At 46.1% G+C, this 22,074-nt stretch overlaps 1 protein-coding gene across 1 annotated transcript in view; it reads left to right on the top strand.

Moving 5' to 3' along the window:
* The window catches only part of TNS1 (tensin 1), a 326,036-nt gene that overhangs the window by 286,755 nt on the left and 17,207 nt on the right, over window positions 1-22,074 (top strand). Inside the window, 2 exon segments of the mRNA XM_018552581.1 lie at window positions 5,675-5,770; window positions 20,961-21,138. Coding sequence (XP_018408083.1) covers window positions 5,675-5,770; window positions 20,961-21,138 — 274 coding nt within the window.

The following is a 22,074-nucleotide window of genomic DNA, read 5'->3' as shown; positions in this document are numbered from 1 at the left end:
AGTTCCCCCCCCCCCCCCCCCAACAGGAAGTGCCTGAAAAAGGCCTTCATGGCAGGATCACCAGATATTCTTTTCATAAAAATCTGCCGATTTAAAGAGTTTGAACACAACCTTGGAAATGACATTACAATGTTAAAGTGACATTAAACTCTCAGATTTTTTAACATAACCAATACTGTAATGTGCGCCTTACTGTAGTCCATGGTAGTTTCCCTTCTCTTTGCTGCTCTTCCTTTTAAATCCTCATGTCTTCTCATGCTGGGGGAGAACTTCCCTGTGCAGCTGAGTGCCTCTTCCTGTAGTGCTGGCTCAGGTTGTGAACCTTCACACAGACACCATGTATCCATTCCAGAGACAAGGCAGTCTGCTGCAAAGGGAAGTTCTCCCCCAGCATGAGAAGAGATACGGATTTAAAAGGAAGAGCAGCAAAGAGAAGGGAAACAACCATGGATTACAGTAAGGCGCACATTACACTATTGTTTTATGTTACAAAATCTGAGGGTTTAATGTCACTTTAAAGCTGAAATCTGGGCTTCCCCACAAGGGTTAAATGCCATTTTTTTCCACGGTACCAATAATAAGTCGTTTTATCTACTTTATCCCCAATCACACAGGTCCTCCTTCCATGCATCCCCATGGTCCCCCAAATCATATTCTCTTTGACACTCTGTCTATCGGTCGCACTCTGATGTCGTCACATACAATGCAGGACCAGCAGTCCTGCATTGTAAGTGAGGACGCCAAGGGCCTGCCCACAACCCCGGTCATTGGAGGGAAGGGGAGAGCATCAAATGCCGGGGAGGCGAGGGGGTTAGGTAAGTAAAACTGCTTTTCAATGGTACCTTAGGACAGAAGATGAGTATATAACCCTTGCGTTTTTGGGGGAGCCCCACTGCAGTTTTTTGACTTTCCCCTTAAATCAGCTTTAAAGGAGAACTATGGGGTCAGGGCTTTTCCCCATAGTTCTCCTAAGGGGCCCCGGGAGAACACTAACTAGCGTCCTCCCGTCACCCAAAGCTCAGACACCGCAGCTGGGACGGATCCCGACATTACTGTCTGGATCCACCCAGCTGCGTGATTGACAGCTGGCTCTGCCTATCCAGAGGCAGAGCCAGCTGTGCCCGCCCCCTCCCCCGTCCGTTCCACCAGTCAGCGCTGGAGGATCGGACAGGGGAGGGGGAATCCCTGCAGAGAGCCGTGAGTGACAGTCACGGCTCTCTACAGGGATAGATCGAGAAGTGAGCGAGCGACGGTATGTGTTCGCTCACTTCCCAATCTACTGAGCCGACCTGTGACAGTCTCATTGTCACAGGTCGGCTCAGATTATGAGGCTGAGTGAAAATCACTCACCTCATAATTCTCCTTTTAAAGTTTAAATTAGATTGTAATGATCGGCTTTAGATCTATTTTATTAAAGAAACATACATGTGTCTGAATATTTCCATTCTTGCTCCCCCGTTGCACAGCCATAAGGCATACTTGGACTTGTTGTCCTTCAGCGTCTTGGGGGGCCCAGATGCTTATTCTAAGGTATCTATTATTCAGATCCAAACAATGTTTTATTTTTTATTCCCGATCCAACTTCTCCATCACATATTGATTTCCTGCTGATGTGTCCGTGAATCCCGTTCCAGAATCTTCTTTGCTGTTTATCTCTGGCCAAGAATGTTATGGGTTCTAATTGAAAGCTCACCAGCAAATCCTGTTATCAATAAAAGATGCTTGCATCAGTGTTCTTCTGTACGGAAGAGCGTGTCGGGGCCTCTAAAGAGTCCGATCATTAGAAATACAACACTTGCATCTTTTATGGATCATTTATTTTTCCGTGTTGCAGTACCGTGTGCATTAACCAGTTGACATCCGCGGTGTTAAACCCCCTTCCCATCCAGGCCATTTTTCAGTGTTCAGCGCTGCGTTACTTTGACTGACATTTATTCCGTCATGCAGCGCTGTACTGAAATGAATTTTATACCCTTTTTTGGGGACAGACAGAGCTTTCTTTTGGTGGTATTTATTCACCACTGGGGGTTTTATTTTTTTACTATATTAAGGAAAAATCACCGAAATTTAAAAAAAAAAAAAACAGTTTCCCCTATATTAAATGATAAAACATTTATTATTACCCAATTTTTTGGTAAAATATAAAAGATGGGGTCACGTCGGGTAAAAAGACACTAAACATGTCAAGCCTTAAAATTGCGTGCGCGCGCGAAACCTCAAAAAACGATAATACCCAAAATTGACCATAGGCGACGCTTTAAAAGCTGTTACCGCTCATCAGTTTAGTGTTATCAGTGATTGATGGCCCTAAAATGATTGCTCTCACTGCGACGTTCGCGGCGATATGTAATCTTTCCGGAAAATCGACAGAGGAAGCAGGTTGTCCCGCCCGCCCTCCCCTCATTTTGTGCAGTTGGTGGCAGTTGGAATGGTTCTTTATGTCACGGCAGCTGGGCGGGTTAAGGGGTCTTTGGGGGTCTAGAAATGTGAGCTGGTATGGTGCTCCCTCCCCCTGTTGGTGTCGGTATTTGTTGGGGGTCTGGCCCCTTGGAACTTGGAAAGCAGTATCTGTCCTTGAGCTGGTGGGGGTGCGGCTGGGGACATCGGAGTTGTTTTAGTAGAGGCCTTATTTTGGCTGATGGGCACGCAAAGACCCCTTCTCGGATCCAACAGTCATTCAGGTTATTTATTTGTATGTTATTTTGGTTATTATTTTGGGTAACTGCTGTGGCCATTTAAATCCATGTCGCGCAGTCCGTGTGTTCATTGAGGTTTTTAACAGAGGGACGTAATTGACTAATCCATCAGTCGTGCATTGCTGGTGCCGCTCATTCTGAAACCTCTGGCAGTAGTTTGAATTGATTGGTTGGTTGGTGTGCGTACCGCGCTTTGCATCTAGGCTTGTGTGACTCCAGGACCTGCTGGGACTTGTAGCTCCTCAGCAGTTGGAGGACATTGGAAATTTCTACAGAACTGCCCAGCTCAGAATACACAAAGAGGGAGAACGCTGATCCTGACAGAGAGGGTGGAGATGTCATATTCCGATCTCTCTCTTTTCACTGAGTGGGGACTGGAAACATTCCTGAGGCTGAATAACAGAGTTATTGTGTCAGGAAACAGCAGAATGTCTGGAATTAGCTTGTTCTCGCATTCAACATCCATCATCAGAGCTCTTCTCTGTTCTCTACAATTGGCCTATTAAGGAAAACATGTATCTGACAGAGTGCAGCGTCCAAAGAGTTCCTAGTTGCTCAATCTCCTTCATGTTGCTTATAGACGGCACTCTATCCCAGTGTGTTCATATGGAAATAGTGATGGCAAAAAAAGACCAGGTGCTCCATCGAGTCCGCCCTCTTTTTTTTAAATTACTTGTATTACCTTTTTGTCAGAGTATAGATCTATGTTTAGATTGTAAGTCTAAGAGGGATCTACATCAGGAGGTCCACATTGTAAGAGGGATCTACATCAGGAGGAAGGAGGTCCTGATTCCTCTATATAGATCTTTAGTTATCACTAGAGGGATCTCCAGCAGGAGGAAGGAGGTCCTGATTCCTCTATATAGATCTTTAGTTATCACTAGAGGGATCTCCAGCAGGAGGAAGGAGGTCCTGATTCCTCTATATAGATCTTTAGTTATCACTAGAGGGATCTCCAGCAGGAGGAAGGAGGTCCTGATTCCTCTATATAGATCTTTAGTTATCACTAGAGGGATCTCCAGCAGGAGGAAGGAGGTCCTGATTCCTCTATATAGATCTTTAGTTATCACTAGAGGGATCTCCAGCAGGAGGAAGGAGGTCCTGATTCCTCTATATAGATCTTTAGTTATCACTAGAGGGATCTCCAGCAGGAGGAAGGAGGTCCTGATTCCTCTATATAGATCTTTAGTTATCACTAGAGGGATCTCCAGCAGGAGGAAGGAGGTCCTGATTCCTCTATATAGATCTTTAGTTATCACTAGAGGGATCTCCAGCAGGAGGAAGGAGGTCCTGATTCCTCTATATAGATCTTTAGTTATCACTAGAGGGATCTCCAGCAGGAGGAAGGAGGTCCTGATTCCTCTATATAGATCTTTAGTTATCACTAGAGGGATCTCCAGCAGGAGGAAGGAGGTCCTGATTCCTCTATATAGATCTTTAGTTATCACTAGAGGGATCTCCAGCAGGAGGAAGGAGGTCCTGATTCCTCTATATAGATCTTTAGTTATCACTAGAGGGATCTCCAGCAGGAGGAAGGAGGTCCTGATTCCTCTATATAGATCTTTAGTTATCACTAGAGGGATCTCCAGCAGGAGGAAGGAGGTCCTGATTCCTCTATATAGATCTTTAGTTATCACTAGAGGGATCTCCAGCAGGAGGAAGGAGGTCCTGATTCCTCTATATAGATCTTTAGTTATCACTAGAGGGATCTCCAGCAGGAGGAAGGAGGTCCTGATTCCTCTATATAGATCTTTAGTTATCACTAGAGGGATCTCCAGCAGGAGGAAGGAGGTCCTGATTCCTCTATATAGATCTTTAGTTATCACTAGAGGGATCTCCAGCAGGAGGAAGGAGGTCCTGATTCCTCTATATAGATCTTTAGTTATCACTAGAGGGATCTCCAGCAGGAGGAAGGAGGTCCTGATTCCTCTATATAGATCTTTAGTTATCACTAGAGGGATCTCCAGCAGGAGGAAGGAGGTCCTGATTCCTCTATATAGATCTTTAGTTATCACTAGAGGGATCTCCAGCAGGAGGAAGGAGGTCCTGATTCCTCTATATAGATCTTTAGTTATCACTAGAGGGATCTCCAGCAGGAGGAAGGAGGTCCTGATTCCTCTATATAGATCTTTAGTTATCACTAGAGGGATCTCCAGCAGGAGGAAGGAGGTCCTGATTCCTCTATATAGATCTTTAGTTATCACTAGAGGGATCTCCAGCAGGAGGAAGGAGGTCCTGATTCCTCTATATAGATCTTTAGTTATCACTAGAGGGATCTCCAGCAGGAGGAAGGAGGTCCTGATTCCTCTATATAGATCTTTAGTTATCACTAGAGGGATCTCCAGCAGGAGGAAGGAGGTCCTGATTCCTCTATATAGATCTTTAGTTATCACTAGAGGGATCTCCAGCAGGAGGAAGGAGGTCCTGATTCCTCTATATAGATCTTTAGTTATCACTAGAGGGATCTCCAGCAGGAGGAAGGAGGTCCTGATTCCTCTATATAGATCTTTAGTTATCACTAGAGGGATCTCCAGCAGGAGGAAGGAGGTCCTGATTCCTCTATATAGATCTTTAGTTATCACTAGAGGGATCTCCAGCAGGAGGAAGGAGGTCCTGATTCCTCTATATAGATCTTTAGTTATCACTAGAGGGATCTCCAGCAGGAGGAAGGAGGTCCTGATTCCTCTATATAGATGTGTAGTTATTACTCTAGTGATAACTAAAGATCTATATAGGGGAATCGGATCTCTTTCCTCCTGCTGAGGGTCCCTCTAGTGATACATCCTAAAATTCTATTTGCTTTCCCATTGCCAGGCCACACTGTTTGCTCAGTTTGCTGGTCTAACGAGCTTTTTGCTATTAGATACTACAGTTAAAAGATTGTTTAAATTAGAGATCTTCTTTAACACGGCCCTGTATGCATCTGTGTGTATCTCAATGGCTGTTCTCATGTTTTCCTCCTCTGTGTTTCTCTATAGTTGCGCGATCTCCCCCGGGATTGGCAAAGACACCTCTGTCAGCGCTTGGGCTAAAGCCGCACAATCCAGCGGATATTCTGCTGCATCAATCTGGAGGTGAGTGCATTTTCAAAACGCATTAACTTAAAGTACATGTCCAGACACATGGACAGTTTTAGATAGAGTGGGGTTGGATTAGAGCCCAGATATCTGAGGCTATATTGGAGAGATTTAAAGGTTTGGGTGGACTTACACTTTAATGTAAATGCCCAACGTGGCATAAATTGTATCCACAACTGAGAGCATATTTATTTATTTATTTTTGTGGTGCTGCGGCCTGGTCATTTCACCATGATGAAAAATGGAACCAAATACTGAAGATAACATGTTAAATATAAATCCTGTGTGTATAGTTGTGTAAAGACGGCAGCAAGGAATACTATCTTTCATGAAATATGAACAGACGTCTGCTCTTGGTCTATGCAAGGCCATTAGGGTCTTGCATTGAAGTCCGACAAGGGAATTTTTGTGTTAGCTCCATGCTTCTTCCAGTTGCTTCTGTTTCCTCCCACCACCAGGAGCTGCATCTTCAAGAATATATATGTTGTTTAGTAATATGGCGAACCGATAACTGCACAGTCTCCACAGTCACATTCAATCCTTCATTTCAATAAAAGCTTCAGATCCTATTAACACTACATGGTGCTGTTAAGGTAACTAAAAAGCTGGAAGACAATTAAAGGAGATCTATGGGGTTAAGGCTTTTCCCCATAGTTCTCCTTAGGGTAATGGGAGGACACAAACTAGCGTCCTCCCGTCACCCTAAGCTCAGTATACTGCGAGCTACAGCTCGCGGTATACTGAGACGCCGCACCCGGAGCGGATCCCGACATCGATGTCGAGATCCGCCCAGCTGCGTGAGTGACAGCTGGCTCTGCCTATCTAGAGGCAGAGCCAGCTGTACCCGCCCCTTCCCCTGTCCGTTCCGCCAGTTAGCGCTGGCGGATCGGAGCGGGGAGGGGGGAATCCAGCCACACCCCTGTCACAGCAGAGAGCCGTGACAGGATCGAGAGGTGAGCGAACCCCGGTATATGTTCGCTCACCTCCCGATCTACTGAGCCGACCTGTGACAGTCTCATTGTCACAGGTCGGTTGGAACTATGAGGTGAGTGAAAAGCGCTCACCTCATAGTTCTCCTTTAAGGAAGTTTACAAGGCGCCACTTCTTCAATTTCCACTTGCTTCCACTCCTGTAGAGACAACAGTATTAAAGGATATCTCTTCAGACCGAGGGAAATCCCCCCCCCCCAGACAGTTGCCACTGAATCAAAAGTCCCCATTGTAAGATTTCCCCTTCATTCTTTGTTCTGATGACAAGAATATTTTGGATGTTCCCTCACCAGGTAAAATAGACCAATAGAGAAAATGAATGCACCAACCCCCTACATTTCAATAAAAAAATAAAATAAATATTGGCTTAAGATAAAATTTAACCCGTCAGGTGCAACATAATAGTCAGTTTATCATTCATTAGTATAGACATTTATGGCCTGCTTGGGTGTTTATTCAAAGGTTCCCTTTTCCCAGCATTCCCTACCAAAACTGCACCATGTAATCCATGGGGTGAAACACTGATCTGTGGCCTAAAATACCAATCTGTAAGGCTAAATACAGACTGATGGGGAAAAATATTGATCCATGGGGTAACATATAGATCAAGGGGGGTATAATATTTGATCCATTGGGGTAAAATATTGATTTAGGGGTTATTATACTAATCCATGGAGTAAAATATCAGGTTGTAGAATAGGGCGTGTTCCCAGTATTCCCTACCAAAGCTGCGCCATGTAGCCCATGGGGTGAAATACTGATCTGTGGCCTAAAATACCAATCGTTAAGATAAAACACAGACTGATGGAGTTAAATATCGATCCGTGGAGTAAAATATCGATCCATGGGGTGAAATATCGATCCGTGGGGTAAAATATCGATCCGTGGGGTAAAATATCGATCCGTGGGGTAAAATACCAATCCGTGGGGTAAAATACCAATCCGTGGGGTAAAATATCAATCCGTGGGGTAAAATACCAATCCATGGGGGTAAAATACCGATTCATGGGGTAAAATATCGATGCATGGGGTAAAATACTGATCCATGGGGTAAAATATTGATTCATGGGGTAAAATACTGATCCATGGGGTAAAATATCGATGCATGGGATATAATGGCAAGCCATGGAGTAAAATATCTTGTGGTAGAGTTGGAAGTTGTTCCTACCATTCCCTACCAAAACTGCGCCATGTGTCCCGGGGTGCATCCGATAAACTTTTGCAGGCAGATAGCTGATCTTGCAAAACATTTTTGGCAATAAACCCCAGCACTATTGCCCGGGGCAGTTTAGGTATAAGTTTTCTTTGTATCTTGTACTGCCAGTTTAGATGCCACGGGCAGAATTTTCTACAGCACCCTAAGCCAATGGTGAAGCGTCACTGATGTCGCTCGCAAATCTTTTCTCACACGGCGGCCTTTGGCTCCACGCCGTGGAAAATCTGACCCTCTATGCTGGAATGCCGTAGGAATATCAAAGCTGGGACGGTAGAAGCTCTCAGCCAAGTGAAGACAGCCATCTGCACCGTGGGGATTCTGGAGAATCTCAAAGGAAACCGAAACGCTTTTCCAGCACTCGTGTTCTCACCGTGGAACACGCAGGGACCCCGCGGCTCCTTTCTGCTTTCATCGGCAGGAAGGACGCGGTGCGGGGATGTTGTCAGTTTCGTGGCAGATGAAGGCAATGCACGTTTTCCAGCTGCTGATACTCCTCTCCGTTCAGGCCATTAAACCCTCCAGATGTTGCAAAGGATTCTGGGCCGGCTGAGGATCTGGACAGAGAACTTCGAGCTGCTGTAATCTGTTTCTTCAGCTGTTCTGTTTCTGGTGCCGGCAGGAGAATGTAAACCATCAGCTGCCATAGGAACCATTTGTTATTTATTCATTACATCTATCACACGTTATTTATCACATGAACCCATGTGATATTTAGCACTATGATCGTGGGGTAAAATACAGATCCGTGGGGTAAAATACAGATTTGTGGGGTAAAATACAGATCCGTGGGGTAAAATACAGATCAATGGGGGTGAAATGCCAATCCATAAAATAAAATACAGCGATAAAAATAGAGCAATATTTGGGGTAAGATATAGATTTGTGGGGTAAAATGCATTGGTGTTTTACACCATTGATTTGGACTTTACCCCATGATCGGTGAAATACTGATCTGTGGGATATAATGCGAATCTATAAAGTAAAATATAGACTGATGGGGGAAAATATTGGTTCGTTATGTAATATACTGATCCATGGGGTTGAATACAATCCAGGGGGTATAATACCAACCCATGGAGTAAAACACCGGTGTGGTAGAATACTGATCAGTAAGGTTAAAATACCCTTCCATGGGGTAAAATGCTGACCCATGTAGAAAAATACTGATCCATGGGGTGGAGTACAGATCCAGGGGGTAAAATAGCACATTTGTAAAGGGCAAAATACAGTCCGATTGGATAAAATACAGGTTCATGGGGTAAATTACCAATCTCTAGGGTAAAAAAAACCTGGTCCATGGGGTAAAATCCCGATCGCTGATGTAAATTACCAATCCCTTGGTTAAATTACCCATCCATGGGGTGGAATACAGATCCATGGGGTAAGATAACAAATTGGTAAGGGCAAAATACTGATCCATTGGGTAAAATACCAATCTATGCAGATCTATACCGATACAGGGGGTAAAATAATGATCCCTGGGGTAAAATTTAAATCTATGGGTTAGATTACCAATCCAATAGGTGAACAAAAAAAAATCCATGGGGGTAGTATTCTGATCCCTGGGGAAAAATGCATATCTCTGGGGTACGATAATAAATTGGTAAGGTCAAAATACTGATCCATTGGGTAAAATACCAATCTATACAGATACAGGGGGTAAAATAATGATCCCAGGGGGAAAATTTAAATCTATGGGTTAGGTTACCAATCCAATAGGTAAAAAAAAATCCATAGGGATAGTATTCTGATCCCTGGGGAAAAATGCCGATCCCTGGGGTGAAAAAAAACAACCAATCCAGGGGTAGAATACTGATCCATAGGATAAAACATTGATTGGATGAACAGATTCATAGTTGCCATGAAAGGGAACACAGTCCAGTGTAACATCTCATTGGGTGCCAACAATCAATTAAACTTCTGAGTAGTAATTGTTGAACAATGCAGATTTTCTACAATGTGGGCAATCACTTGATGGTGCTACTTGGCAGGACAATGGCTGCCTGCTGGGTCCCTCCAACCCACTTGTCCTTGGCACTGGTCACTGCAGAATGCCCTCTGCTCTGGCTCTGTCCATCTTTAGCTGGGAGGTCCTCCATACCGATGCCCATTGTTATGTGTCTTGGCACCATTCATGGCATTGGGCCGATGCTCTGATCTTCGCTTGTGTTCTTCTAAAGCCTGCAGGAAAACACCGGGGCTGTCTCATGTATACGGGTGTCAGCGTTGATAGTCGCATTTTGCATGCCAGTGTGGCGCTGCTAAACTGCACGCAGATGAACACAAGCTGCTTTTTTTTCCCTGCAATGCAAATGCATTTCAATAGGACGAAGGCAAACCGGGTCAAAGGCAGCCTTACATCTGTCACCCACACTACACCATTGATGTCACTGGGAATCCGCAGACTATACGTGCCCTTTAAATGCCAAACGCAGGAGATCAATGCTTCTCTGCATGGGCATAATGGGGGCCAAAACCTCGTGCCGTGCTGGGCGCATTTGAACGCAACTCCTTGTTAAGGCTTAGTAACTTTTTAAGAACAGTCGTTTTATAGGCATTTATCCCACCTATATGTTCTTGGACTGTAGAGGAAACTGGAGCACCTAAAGGCAACACTCATGGCGAAAACATACAAACTCCACGCAGATGAGGAACTGAAATAAAGCCCTGTGCTGCACGCAGAGAAAGATGCTATAAGGAGCATCCCAAATTTAGGATTACTTAAAGCTGAACTCATCGATAAGCAAATAGGAGTCATGTGTATTCTTCCTTCAATCTCAGTTTGTGAATTTCTTCCAGATCTGTGTAGTAATCCAGTGCGAGACTTACAGCTTTCTGTAACAAAGACCAGTCACTGCTGCTCTCTCTCCTTGTGCAGGGTGACTGGTCTTGTTTCCGCCCCCTTCTGTAATAAAGACCGGTCACTGCTGCTCTTTCTCCTTGTTCAGAGTGACTGGCCTTGTTTCCGCCCCCTTCTGTAATAAGACTGGTCACTGATGCTTTCCCTCTTTGTGCAGGGTGACTGGTCTTGTCTCCGCCCCCTCCTGTAATAAAGACCGGTCACTGCTGCGCTATCTCCTTATGCAGGGTGACTGGTCTTGTCTCCGCCCCCTCCTGTAATAAAGACCGATCACTGCTGCGCTATCTCCTTGTGCAGGGTGACTGGTCTTGACTCCACCCCCTCCTCTAGTTTCCAGTAGTGGGAGGGGTCCTGTGTCCTCTCACAGCCCTGCTCTCACTTAAAAGGTAATATCTGGCTCTGCAAATGCATTTAGTGCACACAATGTGGATGTATATGCTCTGCGGCTGTTGAGAAATATATTTAATGAATGCTTTTTGCACCCGGAGTTCAGCTTTACCAAGGTAGACCATTGCAGCCAATGTGATGTTAGCTTTTTATAGTAACTTCTCTACAGCTGCTTTGTGTTGCTGAACGTTGCAATATACAAACCGGCACGTTCGTCCATTCTGTGTCTGTTAACGGCTGTGCGCCGGGAGTCGGCATAAGTGGAAATTCACTGAAGCGAATTGCTTGCCGTCAGCGTGATGAGAAGATTCCGTTAAATGTCAGAGTTTCCCAGCTCCCCCTTTGTATGTAGATTGTCAGATCTGTTGTGAAGCTTTATCTGCACCGCCGTCATGTTATCGCTGACACGCTCTGCAATCCTTCTGCGTGTTGTGTCTCTGTTCTCTTCTTCCTGTATCAATCTGTGTTCTGTCTCTTCCTCCCATCATCAGATATTGAGACATTTATTGAATACGAGGACGGTAAGTCTCTGCACTGCGCGGAGTTGGCTTGGTTTGCTCCAGTGACTTGATCTCGTCATGCCAAGTTTTTTCCTAACTGCATTGAAAATAACATTTTACATCGTTTTTGTGTTTTTTTGGTTAAAGCAGTGTTTTACGTTTTTAAACTTTTTATCAATATTGAATCCGGATCAAACTAATATTCATCACCCAGCAAAGTATTCATTTACATTTCTGCCCAAGCACTTACAGTCATCATGTTTCAGAACGGCTCCAACTCTCTCAGCTCGGCCTCCCTGAACTTCTTGTCCAGTACAAGATCACAAGGGACAGAGCAGTCTCTAGTAGCCGTCCATCTATATCTTGGAGAAAGGAGGAGAGGGCCAGCAGCTGTCTGTCTAGCTTGCACAAAGGAGGAGAATGGCTTGCCTTGCTGTGTCTGTGTGTTTGTGGAGATATGCAGCTTACTAGCACATACAAGGGTGGTGTCACGTACGTGGGTGGAGCCTGGAAGTGTGGGGAGTTCTCCCTTGCACCTCGTGTCCCGAGGCCTCTGGGGATGGGTACAGAGACCTGGTGAACAACGAGTGGCACGAGTGCCAGTGGTGAGGAGCACCGTGCAAGCCGTAGTCCAAGAAACAAGCCGGGGTCAGATCCAAAACGGGTAAACGAAGTACAGGAGGATGAGCCAGAAGGGAAGTGCAAATAACGATTCCGAGGTCAAGGGCTGGATGCAGGCAAGAGTAGTCGAGTCAATTCCGGGTCTAAACAAGGCAAACAAGATATCACAAAAGCACAGGAACAGGGAATAGCTGACGATAATCCAGTAATCTGTTAGTGTTCATGCTGGGTTTATATAGGGGAAGTGATGAGAGAGTTAGGTCACTTCCTGTGCGCTTCCTTGGCGCGTTTCTGCTTTGCGGAAATTACTTGTCTGCGCATGTATTACGTGTATTACCAGAATGCGCAGGTGGCGCATGCGCAGGTGGCGCGGAACTCTTACAGGTGGCTCCATCCGACCCTGCATGGGAAAGGAGTCACCTAAAACAGAATATAAGAGCCAGTGCTCAGGGGACCAGCTGTTTCTGCCAAGCCCCCCCTCCTGCATATCATTTAGTTCCCTTAGCTGCCTGCCCCTATGTGTGAATAAAAATACTTCCAGTGTGTGACTCACTGCTCGTATTTTCCCTGTGCCACCTCTGGAGCTTGGCGCTAGTGCCATCACATGATCCTCAACCCTGTGTAAGGTCTAACTTGAGTCGACCCCAGTGTGCACAGAGCTTTTTCTCCTCCTTCCTGGGAGTGAATGGAGCAGCTGAGTAGTCGAATAGACATATAAGATTCTGCAGGGGCCGGCTCTAAAGCGAACCGCGTGGGCAAAGCACAGGTTCACTTCAACAAATAAAAAATCCCGGATCCACTTACACGTTACAGAGGAAATCTCGCAGTATGATCCGACGCGCCTCAATTTAGCCCCCACGATGGCTATGCTACTTCTTAATTTACGGCAGCACACAATGGCCGCCCGTCAAAGCTTTGCACATCCATCAAGCGGCTGGGATATACAATCCCAAATATGGCCAAATTTACGAGAGGCCTGGTTTGGCTGAAGCACGGCATGTAAACAGACCATGTCTGAGGTATTCAAACACCAGCAGAACACATTGTACAATGAAATCACGGCTATTAGGCATTACAAATACATTGTAAAAAAGCTGATGTTAGCCCGGAGAAGGACGAGCAGTCAGCGAGCATCACCGACAGCCAATCTTCCCATATATGAGTCTCAGGACAGGCGCTGTGTGCCCTGTGAAGTCATTGTTCTAGACGTGTACTGGTAGGGCAAAACAAACGACAAACGCACTCAACAACTTGTCACCAGTTATACAGTAAGGTGCACACGAAATGGGCTTTGAACAGTAAAACAGTAGAAAGGTATCATGGCACACTCACAAACCAGCATGTAAAACAACTTGTCTCACCACTGAGGTTAATAACAGAGGTTTGGATACACGTCCTCTGCAGAAAATGTGAAAGCCGCACAGCCGCGCCAAGGCACCTCTTATAGTGCGGTCCTAACGCTAAACTATGATAGTCTCCATCTTGGAGCACATGGGGGCAGAAGATTTCAAATTGGGTGCAGGTTTGTCAGGAGGACGCCCAACCTCCTTAAAGGTACAGAAACACACAAGGGATCCCGCACATCACAACGGCAGCTGAGAACCCCCATGCATCACTGCCTTTAAGGGAGGTCGGGCTTCCTCCTGACAAACCTGCACCCAATTTGAAATCTTCTGCCCCCATGTGCTCCAAGATGGAGACTATCATAGTTTAGCGTTAGGACCGCACTATAAGAGGTGCCTTGGCGCGGCAGTGCGGCTTTCACATTTTTTGCATGGGACGTGTATCCAAACCTCTGTTATTAACCTCAGTGGTGAGACAAGTTGTTTTACATGCTGACTTGTGAGTGTGCCATGATGCCTTTCTACTGTTTTAGTGTACTGGTAGGGGACATTTAACAGACTGAAAGTGAGCAAATAAAAAGTTTGCTTTCTTTCCAAACAGCTACAGATCTAGAAAAGCCTATCCCTCTGCAGAGAAGGACTGTTGCCCTCCGTGTGGAAGCAGTGGTTCCCCTGTAGAGGTCTTACACACCCCTTTGCTGATTCAGAGCTAGAGCTTTTCACCAGGCAGTGATATGAGCTTAGTGATTGGAGACTTCTGGCTTTGACTCAGCAGGGGGGAGTATCTGACCACTACAGGGAGACCACCTCTTCCACACAGAGAGCAAGAGTCCTTCTTTGCAGCTGCTGGAGGTGGACCAGACTTTTCTACAGCTGCTTTAAAAGAAAAGAAAGAGACCACTGCCTCCACATGGGGAGCATGAAGTCCTCTGCAGCATGCTGAAAGGGAACTTGCTTTTCTACTCGTAAGAAAAGAAAACTAAGACATTGATCAGCTTTTGTTTTGATGTCCCTGGAATGTATGTGAAGTGGGAACGTGTACTATGGGAGTGTGTGGAACAGTGGTTCTCAACCTGTTGGTCGCGACCCAAAAGTGGGTCGCAACCCACAGTTGAGGGGGTCCCCACATGCCTTGTGTTGCTCTAGGTAAGAGGCTCCTCAGCCTCCTCCTAGCGCAGCCTTGCCAGTTCTCCTAGATGGCGCTGCAGCGTGGGGAGAGGATCAGAGAGAGGGGAGCAGGAAGGAGTGAGGGGAGGTGAGTGCTTGATCACCACAGAGCCCACACTCTGCACCACAGAGCCCGCACTGGACGCCAACAGAGAGTCCCACTAGCCACCTGAGAGCCCGCATAGCCTCCCGAGAGCCCACACAGATACTAGTATTGGTGCATCCCTACATTTTACGGTTGGGGGTCACCACAACTTGGCAAATGTTACCAAGGGGTCCCGGCCCCAGAAAGGTTGAGAACCACTGGTGTGGAAGGTGCCGAATCAGCTCCATAAGACACAGCTAGTCTGTACTCGGCTACAAGAGATTATTAGGATACGTAGAGAATTAACCGAAGGGCTCCGGCGGCCAAAGAGAGCCGAAGGATCAGCCGAAGCTACCGCTGTATCCTTTGCCTCCTTCGTGAATAACCCCCTTAGTGAAATCAGCAGGGGGTGTGTCGGACAGCAGTGAATCAGCAGGGGGTGTGTCGGACCTCTGGAGAGAGACCACTGCTTACCCACAGAGTCCTTATCTGCAGCTACTGGCAGGGGACATTTAACAGACCGAAAGTGAGCAAATAAACATTTATTGTTGGGGTATACATACACTTTATTTATAAAAAGCTTGCAAAATTGCCCAAAATGTTATTTTTGCTCAGTATGCTTTTCTGTTAGGTCACCAATAGCTTTAGCTTTCCTGAACCGTGATCATTTTATGGGGTCAGTTTAGGTGAAAACCGATCTTAGGAGTTCCCGCTGACGAGACAACAAAACACGAGACTCGGGACCGCACAGGTGGCGTGCTCTGTACAATCAGTTTGAGATTCCAGAGTTTCCCATTTTCCATCATCTACTTGAACCTGACCCTTTTCTCGCCCCTTCAATACAAGTTGAATGTCTGACCTCGGTGACAGCTGCACCAACACAAGAGACAGACGTGCCCTCTGCGTCACCCAACTGACATCACCCCCCTTTTGTAGCGGCTCAATCCTGCTTGTGAATTTCCTCCATTGTGTTTGTAGGGGGGGGGAGGAAATACATCAGCTGATCAGGGAGCGGTGTCACCAGTGCCAGGAAGACGGGGCCATGGAGGAATGTTTAACTTTCTACAAGAAAAGGAGGCTCTCTACTCCCACGATCCCTCACAGAGGGACAAACAAAGGAACTGGGTGTTCCATTCTCACCCAGCTTGTAAGATATTCGGATTAGTGAATGAATGTGGCGGGTTAATCTTACAATTACCAGAATGGGAATATTTAACAAAGTATAAATTCAATCTGCAGCAGATAAAAAAAAGACATAGCTGGGAAGCCATTGTGGGCCAAACAAGCACCACAGCGGTTATTTCTGTTAACTATTTATATTAATATTATGTTTTTAAAGGAGAACTATGAGGTGGGTGTTTTAGCCGACCTGTGACAATGAGACTGTCACAGGTCGGCTCAGTAGATCGGGAGGTGAGCGAACACATACCGGCGTTCGCTCACCTCTCGATCCTGTCACGGCTCTCTGCCGTGACAGGGGAGGGGCTGGATTCCCCCCTCCGATCCGCCAGCGCTGACTGGCGGAACGGACGGGGGAGGGAGCGGGTACAGCTGGCTCTGCCTCTAGATAGGCAGAGCCAGCTGTCAGTCACACAGCTGGGCGGATCCCGGCATACTTGTCGGGATCCGCTTCAGCTGCGGCGTCTCAGTATATAGGGAGCTGTAGCTCGCGGTATACTGAGCCTAGGGTGACGGGAGGACGCTAGTTTGTGTCCTCCCATTACCCTAAGGAGAACTATGGGGAAAAGCCTTAACCCCATAGTTCTCCTTTAAGGATTTTCGGGTCATATAAGCAGTGACTACTCCACAGCCCAGAGCCAATATATTTTAAGCCCAACTGGACTTTCAGTTTAAATTCGTGAAATACTAGGGGTGCACCAATACTAGTATTACTAGTATCGGTGCCGATGACGAGTATTTGGGCGAGTACTCCTACTAGGCCAAATGCTCCGAAGCCTATCCCGATACTTTCGGTATCAGAAAGCAGGGCAGCGCATCATTACACGCTGCCCGGCTTCCTGATTTGGCCCGGGAAGCCGGCTTCATGCTCACTCGTCACTTGTGACGAGAGAGCATAGAGCCGGCTTCCCAGCCAATCAGGAAGCCGGGCAGCGTGTGATGACTCTCTGCCCGGCTTTCTAATTGGTCGGGAAGCTGCCCAATCAGGAAACCGGGTGCCAAAAACAAACATTTACATATATGCTGTAGTCTGTTACTAGCATTAAAGGATAACTGAACCTTTAGTACAAGTTGTTTTTCAATGACTCCCCCTAACTTCCTCTAGAGTACCGCCCATCTGGTTACATACTTGGCTTCCCCATTCCAGCATTCTATACTCTACTTTTCTGGGAGGGCTTTTCCACAATGTTGGAGGGTGTCTGGGGGAATTTACGCCCATTCAGCCAAAAGAACATTTGGGAGGTCAGGAACTGATGTTGTGTGAGAAGAGCTGGCTCACAATTGGTGTTCCAGTTCATCCCAAAGGCGTTCAGTAGGATTGGGGTCCGGACGCTGTGGAGGCCACTCAAGTTCCTCCACACCTTACCCATCAAACCATGTCTTCATGGAGCTGACTTTGTACAGAGAGGACAGTCATGCTGGAACAGAAACGGGCCTTACCAAACAACACAAGGCTGGAAGAGCACAAATGTCTAAGATGTCTTTATTGGTTGTAGTATTACCAGGACCTTTCACTGGAGACACCTGAACTAAATTATTTGGAGGAACATCCACATACATTTGGTCAGGTGTCTTTTGGCCATACAGTCTACTAGACCTTTAGTTGTGCATTGATAAATATCATCTCAACTAGTCAAACTTCATTTTAAGGCCTCATTCACACGAGAAAAGGCCGGCACGTACAGCTCCGTGCTGCGTGCACGGCCATATCGGGCAGCTCCCGGGAAGGACAAGTGCTGCGTGTGATTAGTAAGCAGCCCCTGTCCTTCTCTATGGGAGTATAGGGCCATACACCGCCCTATGTGCAGGTCGGTACGGGTGCGGGTGTCCCGGCTTGGACGCTGACAGGATCTATCCTGTCAGCGTACGAGTACGGACACCCGCACAGACGTGCAGGGCGGGTGAGCGTTGGGCGTCGTACGGCCGTATACTCCCATAGAGAAAGACGGGGACTGCGTACTAATCACACGCAGCACCTGTCCTTCCCAGGAGCTGCCCAATACAGCCGTGTACGCAGCACAGAGCTGTACGTGCCGGCCGTTTCCCGTGTGAATGAGGCCTAAGTGTTTTCCATTGTGATAAATTCCTGGAGCTATTCTTGGAAAAAAAAAAAAAAAAAACTAATATAAAAGGTATAGCGGTAACATATAGCGAACTGTGAAGAGTAAAGTCCCACCAGCTAATATGGGGAGCAGGAGGAGGAAAGGGTGTAAAGGACACGGGGATGAAAGTAGGGCACAGAGAAAGAGGGACCCATTGAAGCATGAATAGAGCTAACTTGTTGATGAAAGGAGAATTAACTATTCATGGCACACTCTGCGGATTCCTCGTCTCGTCTTTTGTCCCTGTGAGAAAGTACTTGTGAGAGGTGGAAATCTGTTGTTCATTCTTTGGGAAATGTCACGGCAGACGGTGACGATCCCAACACTGCCACGGCGAGCTTGAAATACGGGCAATTATTAATTGCGTTGAGGCTTATTTATTACAGCTAAGAGATCAATCGTGTAGTAACTTTGTCAGATGATTGGCAGCTATGACAACGCATTTGTCTTTGCTTTATTAAAGTGTATGTGTAGCCATTTTAGACAGAGTGGGGAAGGATAAAACCCCTGGAAGGTTTTTATGTGTCACTACTTGAGGGATTTCCTTTCATTTCCTGTTCAAGAGATACCACGGGAAGGGAGGAAATCTCTGCAAAATGAGGGGAATATCCAGGTGTCCCTGTTGGAAAATTTAGATTTCCTATCACTTTGGCTCATTTACAGTCAGCACCTATAGAGAGGGCGAATCTCCCCTGAGGGGGCACAGACAGAAATGAAACCTAAATATAGGGTAAGCAATAGCAGTGCCACTCCACACATAACAGTCAATAACAATATTTTATTTAAGATTGCCAAGAAAAATGTAACACTTTTCGTGGGTCACGAAAGTCCCCCTTCTTCAGGACTGAACTCGATCAATAGTCTAAAATCCATCAGGAGCCGCGTGTCTCACAGGCTGCCAAACTGAAGCGAGTCACAAGACTCCTGTTGGAACTATCGGCAATAAATTATCTGTGCCATTGATGCTGTTGTCCGGTCCAGGTTTTAGACTTTCGATCCTTTTCAGTCCTGATGAAGGAGGACTTTCACAACCCCAGAAATGTGTTGGCTTAATCTTCAATCCTAAGTAAAATATAATTATTGACTTTTATACGTTGAATGGCACATAGGGATGAGCCGAACAACCCCGTGTTCGGTTCGTATTCGAACATTTGAACGGCCGAAATGTTCGAATAGCCCCCGGTACATGTAATAAAATTGTGGCTGCAGCGGCCTGTGTCCCTTCAAATCCCCGCTGCTCTCCGCGCCTGTCTTGGCAGAGACAGCGGGGACACAGACCCGCCTGCTGCTGTCCCGGCCTCCGGTCCCCTGGTCCGTCGCCATCGTCTAGGATCTCTTCTTGCGGGCCACACCCCCCTTGTGACGCCACTGGCCAATAGCAAGCTGGCTATTGCACCCGCCCACTGCCTTCTGTCAATCAGCAAGGGGGGGACCTGATAGAGAACTGTGTCCTTCAGGCCCCTCCTGCGCTGAGCCCTGATTGGGCAAAGTCTTGCACCTGACCTGTGGTCAGATGCAAGACTTCAACAAATCAGAGCTTCAGTGGGCATTTTGTATTATGGAATGTCCGCGGTCGAACAAACTGCGAACATCCCATAAAGTTTGGCGTTCGGCGAGAGCTCGGCCCATCACTAGTGGCACTTCCATTCCTTATCCTATATTTAGGTTTATTTGCTGTGACCACTGTCAATGGAACATAAAGTGATAGGAAATCCAAATTTGAATGTTTTCACTGAAACGGGGAATAGAAGAGAAATCTTGCAACCTGGTCACCTATTCCTGTGACAGCTGGTTAAAAGGAGATTCTCCCTTTTTGGAGGATTCTTCTCACCTCCTGTGTGGTCTCTGGGACAGGAAGCAAAGGGAAATCTCCTATGCAATAGTATCAAAGGCATCAAATGCATTGGTTGTTGGCTTTAGTTTGACAGCCGAACTGAAGTGAGACACCAGGCGCCTGATGGATTTCAGTCTTTTGATCCTTTGGAGATGTGTGAAAGGGAGATTTTTATAACCCCTGAAACTCATTTGCTTTTTTTCTTGGTGATCTTAAAGGAGAATTATGAATCAAGTGATTTTCACCCAGCCTCATAATCTGAGCCGACCTTAAATAAAGTACATTGCCTGGCCAAAAAAAAGCCACCACCTGGATTTAGCCAAGAAAATAGGCCAGAGCCTTCCATTGGATAAGTGTTATGATCTGGGGTTGCTTCAGTTGGTCAGGTCCAGTTTCAGCAACGCTATGCCCCCCAAAAAATGGGGGACATAGCTCTATCTGAATATACTTAATGATCCAGTTTTTCCATCAATGGATTTTTTCTTCCCTGATGGCACATTGGGCATATTCCAAGATGGCAATGCCAGGACTCATCGGGCTCACATTGTGAAAGAAGTTCAGGGAACATGAGACATCATTCTCGCACATGGATTGGCCACCACAGAGTCCAGAGACTGTAGCAAAATGCCTCCTTAAACGTTTGTGTGGATTGGACTATTTGGCTCAATGCACTTTGGGATGTGAGTGTGTAATAGGCATCAACAAGTCCTATGTGACCGATATGTGTGAACATAACCATAGCCATTTTGTTGTTGCATGTTTGCCTGTTGCCTGTCCAGGGTGTTCCCATTTTCAGCAGATTACCATCTTTAATACAAGCTTCTTCATCTACTATCACTGTTAACATGAGAACTGTACAGTTGATGATCTAGATTTGCTAATCTTGATTCTGTCCTTTTTACAGAGCCCCGGAGTTATGTTGAGTCTGTTGCCCGTACAGCTGTAACTAGTAGTGTCGCTCCACCATCCCCGACACCACCACAGACATACAGCATGGACACCATGAGGAACGGAGGATACCCCAACAACTTTACTTCCCCAAGCCCCATTTCTACAAGCAGCCCGATACACAGCATTGATGGGTAAGACAGTGTTGACATTTTAAAGTTTGTCGGCCTGGAGGGAAACTCTAAAAAAGACTTATCAGGTTGTGTGCCAATAACATTTCCTTTTTTGAAATGTGAGTTGCAGAGGTTCCTCCACTTATGTTTAAACCTCAAGTACCATGTTGATATGCAATTATTGCAATAGGGTTTCTCCAGCGCTGGTTCCACTGTTGTCTACTCAGAAGCTCTGAGCTTCTGAGTAGACAAGAGAAGTAGACAACAGAAGTTATCAGGTATTGGAAAACCTGTTGAGGCAAATCAACAGGTTTTCCAATAACAAATTTCACATCAGTCTTAAGTTTTTGTTATGGAGAACCTGAGAGCATAACAAGGCCTATTGCATATAAGCCATTCTTTCCATGCACTGGTGATGGCCAACACATCTGAAACGGCTCTAAGGAAGTGTATTAACTCAGGATAAGTTGCATATCACCAATCTGAGCTTACACATTGCTGATGACTCTCTCCTCCCCCCACCTGACAGCACTGATGTCTGAGTGGCCAATTGGCAAGCACCAGTGCTATCACATGAGAAGAAGGGGAATGAGTCACCTGCCCCATACTCAAAAGTGCCAGGTATGTTTCTTGGCTTTGGCAGCCAGTCAAGTGTTAAAAAAATGTAAAAATCCCTAAAACCGCTAATGGCATTTGTTCCCGCATGACTACATTTCATGGTTATCCAAAACATAGCGACAGCCTTCTCAGTAAACAAAAGACAATTCAGAATCCAACTATGCAGAATCATTTTAACCCCTTCATGACTGAGGCCTTTTTTTTTTTTTTTTTGCACCCATGTTATATTCCACATTTTAGGCCTGAAAATGACTTAAAACCCCCAAACATTTTATATTTTCTGAAATTTCTGTTTAAACAGCCCCGATGCTGGCGACGTACACTGTACGTCGTCAGTCA

The sequence above is a fragment of the Nanorana parkeri genome, unplaced genomic scaffold, assembly GCF_000935625.1.
Source record: "Nanorana parkeri isolate BGI_ZX_2015 unplaced genomic scaffold, ASM93562v1 scaffold92, whole genome shotgun sequence".
Classification (NCBI taxonomy): Eukaryota; Metazoa; Chordata; class Amphibia; order Anura; family Dicroglossidae; genus Nanorana; species Nanorana parkeri.
The sequence above is the reverse complement of the archived record's forward strand: the minus strand, read 5'-3'. Positions and strand labels throughout refer to the sequence as shown.